At 38.0% G+C, this 7307-nt stretch overlaps 1 protein-coding gene across 1 annotated transcript; it reads right to left on the bottom strand.

The window, feature by feature from the left end:
• Window positions 1-6082: 6082 nt before the first annotated feature.
• Window positions 6083-7051, bottom strand: LOC110123978 (olfactory receptor 6C74-like). Its single transcript, XM_070469829.1, has one exon. It carries the CDS (start codon window positions 7049-7051, stop codon window positions 6083-6085), a length of 969 nt encoding a protein of 322 aa, XP_070325930.1.
• Between the last annotated feature and the right edge of the window lie 256 nt (window positions 7052-7307).

Here is a 7307-nt window from a genome sequence, read left to right as displayed (position 1 = left end):
ATTGTTAGCATCTTTCTAAATTCCATATATATGTGTTAGTATACTGTATTGGTGTTTTTCTTTCTGACTTACTTAAGTCTGTATAATAGGCTCCAGTTTCATCCACCTCATTAGAACTGATTCAAATGCTTTCTTTTTTAATAGCTGAGTAATATTCCATTGTGTATATGTACCACAGCTTTCTTATCCATTTGTCTGCTGATGAACATTTAGGTTGCTTCCATGTCCTGGCTATTGTAAACAGTGCTGCAATGAACATTGGGGTACACGTGTCTCTTTCAGATCTGGTTTCCTTGGTGTGTATGCCCAGGAGTGGGATTGCTGGGTCATATGGCAGTTCTATTTCCAGATTTTTAAGGAATCTCCACACTGTTCTCCATAGTGGCTTTACTAGTTTACATTCCCACCTGCAGTGTAAGAGGGTTCCCTTTTCTCCACACCTTCTCCAATATTTATTGTTTGTAGACTTTTTGATTGCAGCCATTGTGCCTGGTGTGAAGTGGTACCTCATTGAGGTTTTGATTTGCATTTCTCAGATAATGAGTGATGTTGAACATCTTTTCATGTATGTGTTAGCCATCTGTATGTCTCCTTTGCAGAAATGTCTGTTTAGTTCTTTGGCCCATTTTTTGATTGGGTCATTTATTTTTACTTGGGGATGTTTGTGTCTCCAAAAATCACAAGTTTAAGCTCTACTGTAACAGAGGTTCTATTTCTCTAGATGGGGGAGCTGTGGAATGCTTCTACAAGGAAACCCAGGAAGAGGTCCACTAAACCTAGTTCACTTAGTATATCTCATGACAATAGGCTAGCATGCAAAAAACAGTTAGCATACATAAGCAATAATAATTGGCCTTTTAAGCACAAAGAGAAAGTCTTCTATGATATAACAAAGGAAGTAAGAAATATACCTGAAACTAATAGGATTCATTAGGATGTTCCTCATTATTTCCATGGTAATAACATTGTAAATTTAACTACAGCAGTCATGCTTATGATCTGTTAAGGACTTGGTGACTAGGGACTCGGAGCTCTCAGGTATGAAAGTCTATGTTAATTTAAAGGGCAAGCAAATTAAGCCAGCAGTTGTGCTGGTCAAGGATGAAGGAAAAATCTAATATGGATGATCATGGAAAGACATGATGTAACATTTATTTGACCAAGAGACCAATGACAGCAGCATGAAACATAGTTTACATATTTATCTTCCTACTGTAAGTCTGGTTTATTTTTTTTTTAAAACATGGCCAACCATTACATTGGAGAATAAGTAATAGGCAGGTTACACTTACTTGCACTGTGGTAGGCAAGTGAATATAAGTAGTGTGATGGATGAATTGAAGACACCAGTAGAACCCCACAAATTTTACCTTGGTATTCAACCTGACTGGCATCCTATGGATTCTTTACTGCAAAAATCCTGCAGACTCTGCCAGAGCACTATCTTCTGGCTGTGGGGGTACATTTCTCATGCACAGGACAAGCCAGAAATGCAGGAGATTAACTATTTTTATGAGTAATCTTCAGTCAATGTTGGGTGGAGACTTGCTATATACATACTCTGTCTTATTTTCCTCTTGGTTTGAATAACTCTGAAGGGTGTTCTATCCTACCACCCAGAAGTCCACAGTGAGACTGAATTTCAGTTTCCTAGAATGGTAACTGGCTTGATGAAGCACAGTTCTCACTATGTCACTTTCTCTCCACCTGACTGGTGTTTCATAGAATCAACATTCAAATAAGCTAATCATCTTCAAATCCTTGCTTACAGGTCTACTTCTGACTAATTCAAATCAGACACTGAATTTCTTCTACTACCTAGTTCATTTCTTCAAAAATTCACAACTTTTTTACTAGTTTCAAAACAAAGCTTTAATGATTATAACATGTGGTATAGTTAGAAGAAATTCAAAGCTTTTGTCCATATTTATATACACAATAGGTGCTTCACAGGTGGCTCAGTGATAAAGAATCTGCTTGTCAATGTAGGAGACTCACGTTCGATCCCTGGGTTGGGAAGATCCCCTGGAGGAGGGAATGGCAACCCACTCCAGTATTCCTGCCTGGAAAAATCCCATAGACAGAGGAGTCTGGTGGACCACAGTCCATGGGGTCACAAAGGGTGAGACACAACTGTGCGACCAAGCATGCCCATGTACATAGTAATAATATGGCTTCCTGGTGGCTCAGTGGTAAAGAATCCGCCTGCCAATGCAGGTGGCTCAGGAGACTCCAGTTCCAGCCCTGGGTCGGGAAGATCATCTGGAGAAGGGAATGGCAACCCATTCCAGTAATCTTGCCTGGGAAATCCCATGGACAGAGGAGCCTGACAGGCTACAGTCCAGAGGGTCACAAAGAGTTGGACATGGCTGGGCAACAGAGTGCTCACGCGCATGCGCGCGTGCACACACACACACACACACACACACACTAATATGAAGGTTCTTCTGTGAATCAATCCCTTATCTAAATTTACATGGGTTTCTGCACGAGTAATGTCTTTCACATCAAAATAACTGATTTATCAGAAGTTCATCAAGGACTTTTTCACCAAGGTAAAGTAACCCATTTCTCCCAGGTTCTCTTTCTTTAATTAAAATACCCTGGACATAACACAACAAAGAACCATAGAAAGATTCTGGAAGAGTAGAAAGAAGGCAGTGGACTGCCTAGGGACAGTCTTGATGAACAGCATGCCAGTCCTTTCCCTGGGTTTCCTTATTGCCTCTCATATTTCCCAGACAGGGTGCAGCAGAATCCTCCAGCATAGAATCGCCAATAGGTAGATTTTTAAAAATATTTCAAGAAAAAAAAAAAAGCCTGTGCCAAAAGACTGAGAAGACAGTGGCCTAATAGAAAATGAATTTTTGTCAGTACCAATCTTACTCCAACTGAATGCCAAAGGAAAAACCACACCTTCTTCATCAAAGTTGAGAAGTGATTTGTGCTTCCCCACATATTTGTGATAAAAAATAAACATAAATAAATTCTCAGCAAGCTAGTAGCAGAGAGAAACCATCTCAACTTGACAAAAAAAATCTACGAAAAAGATGGAGGTGACATCATACTTAATGCTAAAAGACTAAATGCTTCCTCTCTGAGATAGAGAACATGACAACTCTGGAAGTTCTAGCCACTGCAGTAAGGCAAGAAAAAGAAGTAAAATGCATAAAGACTGGAAAGAAAGAGAGAAAACAGTTTATGTTGGGAAATTATATGAATATCTACATGGACAACCCTAGGCAAACTACAAAAGTATTACTGGAACTAGTAAGTGATTTCAGCATGGTCACAGGGTGCAAGATCAACACACAAAAGAAAAACTACATATTTATATAATAACAATAAAATTGTGGAAACAAAGTAAAACACATTGCCATTTATAATAGCTCCAAAGGAAATAAAATACTTAGGTATAAATCTAACAAAATATGTACATAATCTATGTGTGGAAAACTAGACTACTGTGATGAAAGAAATCAAAGAAGCCTAAATAAATGAGGAAACATACAGTGTTTATGAATTAGGAGATTCAACATAGTGATGATATAAGATCTTTCTAAATTGATCAACAGGTTTTAGGCAGTTTTCAACAAAATCTCAGAAAAGTCTTTGTAGACATAGACAAACTTACTCTAAAAATTATATTGAAATGCCTGGGCCATATGATAAGTTTTTTAATCTTGAAAAATAAAGAAAATAGGAGTGATTATTCAGTATTAATTTTTATTGTGTAGGTACAGAAATCAAGACAGTGATATTGGTAGGGACATAAACACACAGATTGGTGGAACAGAATAGATAAACCAGAAATAGACCTTTAACAATAAGCCCAACTGATTTTTGACAAAGATATATAAGTAGTTCAATGGAGGAAGGATAATTTTTCAACAAATGGTAATGGATCAATTAGACATTCACAGGCAAAAGAAAACTTCAGTCTAAGCCTGACAGCTTATACAAATACTAACTCAAAATGGATTACAAACTTAAAACACAAAAATAATTTTTTTAGGAAATAAAAGAGGAAATTTTTTGGAATCTAGGGCTAAGCAGCTCTTAGGCTTGATATCAAACATATGATCTATAAGATGATAAACTGGTGAATTAGACCACATCAAATCTGTGAAGACTGGTAGAAATGGCTCTTTTATCTAATGCACAGAAAACAGTACAGAGAACTCACAGGAGTTCCCTACCTTTAGATCAGGCTCAAAAATTACCCATCTAATTTCTACTTTGGAGAAAGGAGTGACATAGACATACCTGTTCTTGGAAAACCATCATCCAGGACTGCTTATAATCAAACCATTCCCAAACTTAAAAATCTAAATCACTGAACACTCTTTTGACAGTCTAAAATTCTTCCTAATGAGATTACACCTTAAATATAATTTTTTTCCTCAGAACAAACTAAAAGGAAGATATGCCCTCAAGTCAGACATACTAAAATTCCAGTGTGGATCATGCACATGCAGTATCAGATGTGACTGAACCTAAATTCCACTAGGGCCTATTGTTTTCTGATGGGAGTCACTTCCTCAGTGAACCTGTAAACACAATAACTGACTCCATTTTAATTCACTTTTTAATTATTAATGCACTCATTTTCCTTTTACAGTTTTCTAAGTATGAGTTCTATTAGTTTTTGCTACCTAAAATGTCAACCAGAATTTACCTTAACATGGAGGACATGTTAAGGGAAGCAGCTCCCACACCTTAAGGTCACACTAAAGAGAAAATATCTCTTAGATGAGAAGAAAGCATTTGCTACTGGGATCATCTGCCTTTCAACAAACGGTTGAATACAGAACTTGGCAACATCAGTTAGAGAAAAATAAGTGCACAGGTTTAAACTTGCTTACCTTAATTCTCCTACCTCTCCTGTAATAGGGCAGGTGGCCACTCAGGATTGTAGACCAAAGTTTCCCACCAGAGAATGCAGTTCCATGCATTTTCCTAATTGTTCCCCTTTGATCTTCAGGTTTTAAAAAGCTTTTCCAACCATATGAACTAGACTTATTTAGTAATTACATATGTCATTAACATTACCATTTTTTATTTCCTTTTCAGCCAGGGTAGATTTTAACCAAACATCCAGAATTATTATGCTAGGAAATCCCATAAAACACTCTCTCAGTTGCTGCTGTAAATAATAAAGTTACAGAAATATGAAAAAAAATGTGCTTTTGTCTGTGTTTTAAGAAGTTAAAGAAAATTTTATTAGTAATGTTTGACACAGCCAAAGATGATAAACTGAAGAGCTCATCTTAACCACCTGGAAATACACTGATTTGTTACTACACTAACAGCAACAGACCCAGAGAAGAGCCAGTGAGCATATAGCAGATTCATTTACATAAACAAATTCAGTTAATGAAATAACATTAATTTGTACTATGACTTTTCATAGTTTTCAGAAACAAATTTCTTTCTTAAAATTCAAACCTGAATATCTAATGGTAAAGAACAGTTCTATCTATTTTTCATAGGTATCAGAAAATTAAAGCATCAGAATGTATCATGAATGACATTTATTAAATCTGATTGGCAACACTTTAATTATTACCTTAAAGATACTGTATCTTATAATTTATGTAAAACAGTTGCTCCATAAATGTTGTTTGAATTGAATTTGTATAAGACCAACCAGTAGAAAATCAAGGAAGATACCATCAGTGCAACCTGGAGAACGAATGAAATTTTCAAAGAAAGGAACAAGCCTTCACAGGTGGCCCAGTGGGAAAGAATCTGCGTGCCAATGCAGGAGACTCGGGAGACACAGATTTGATCCCTGGGTTGGAAAGCCATAGAGGAGGAAATGGCAACTTACTCCAGTATTCTTGCCCAGGAAATCCCAGGGACAGACGAGCCTGGTGGGCTACAGTCCATTGGGTCACAAACAGCATGACTGAGCGGCTGAGCACAGGCACAAGACTGAATTGCAAGATAAAGACAGGGCCCATTCCGCTGGAAAGTAGCACAAGCTAGGTCGTCATGTGGACGGCTTCTCTAGAATAGATTTTGCCAATGGTGGGAAACTGAACTAGAGGATCAAGAGGATCCACTTAGCCTCCAAACTCTATTTCTGCAACCTCACCCTAGACAGTGTGTCCCTCAGAGCCTGGTGGACCTGCTTGTTCCGTAGGGTGTAGATGACAGGGTTCAGCAGCGGGGTCACCACCGTGTTCACAAGGGCAGCCTCCCTGTTGGAGTCCAGCCTGTTCACCTGCTTTGGTTTCAGGTAAATAAACACACAGCTGCCATACATCAGAGCGAGGACAATGAGGTGAGAGGAGCAGGTGGAGAAAGCTTTCTGTCGCTCCTTGGCTGATGGCAGTCGCAGGATTGTGACTACTATGTTGCTGTATGCAATGATGGTTACAACGAGGGATAGTAGAATGACAAATGAAGTAACAAAGAAGAAATATATTTCAACAGATCTGGTGTCAGAGCAGGAGAGATGAATTAAGGCGATAAGGTCACAGAAGAAATGAGAAACGACATTAGGGCCACAGAACAGTAACTGGGACACCTTGAGCATCAGACAAGTGATTAAGATGAAGGACAAAAAATAGCACAAGGAAATCAGGAGGAAGCTAACCCTCAGGTTCATGATGGATGCATACTGCAGAGGCTGGCAAATGGCCAGGTATCGATCCAACGACATCACTGCCATGAGATAGAAAATCACTGCACCAAGAAATAAAAAGAAGAAGGCTTGTGTGAGACAAGCAGAAAAGGCAATTGTTTGCCTTCCTGAAAGGAAGATGGACAGCAGTTTAGGAATAACTGTGGTGATGAAACAGCATTCACAGAAGGAGAAAGCACTCAGTAAAACATACATCGGTGTCTGGAGGCGATGGTCAGCCCAGGTGATGATGATTATGACCATGTTTCCCATGATAGAAGCCAGGTATGCCAGCAGGTGCACCAGGAAGAGGAGGTTCCCCAAGTGCTGGACGGCAGGAAACGCCTCCAGAATGAACTCCTGGATGGTAGACTCATTTTTTACCTCCGTGTTTATCTCTGTTTCTCTGTTTTTCATCATTCTCTGCCTAATCGGTGAATCAGGAAATACTATCACTGAAGAATAAAGAATTTAAATGATAGCAACTTAAAACAAAACAAAACAAAACAAAACAAAAACACTGCTTTCAGGTATATTTGTGAATGAGGGATCATTTTATATTTTGAAAATATTTTGCAATAAATGACAAACATTTTACTATTATAACATTATTGTACTAATTATAACAGTTATTTTTAAATTGTAAAATTAAAGATTTGTTTTTATTTTTATAACA

This window comes from Odocoileus virginianus, chromosome 7, assembly GCF_023699985.2.
Source record: "Odocoileus virginianus isolate 20LAN1187 ecotype Illinois chromosome 7, Ovbor_1.2, whole genome shotgun sequence".
Classification (NCBI taxonomy): domain Eukaryota; kingdom Metazoa; phylum Chordata; class Mammalia; order Artiodactyla; family Cervidae; genus Odocoileus; species Odocoileus virginianus.
This window is presented reverse-complemented; position numbering and strand designations above follow the sequence as displayed.

Excerpts from the sequence above, each read along its gene's own strand:
- LOC110123978 (XM_070469829.1), bottom strand. The coding sequence starts at position 7,051 with ATGATGAAAAACAGAGAAACAGAGATAAACACGGAGGTAAAAAATGAG.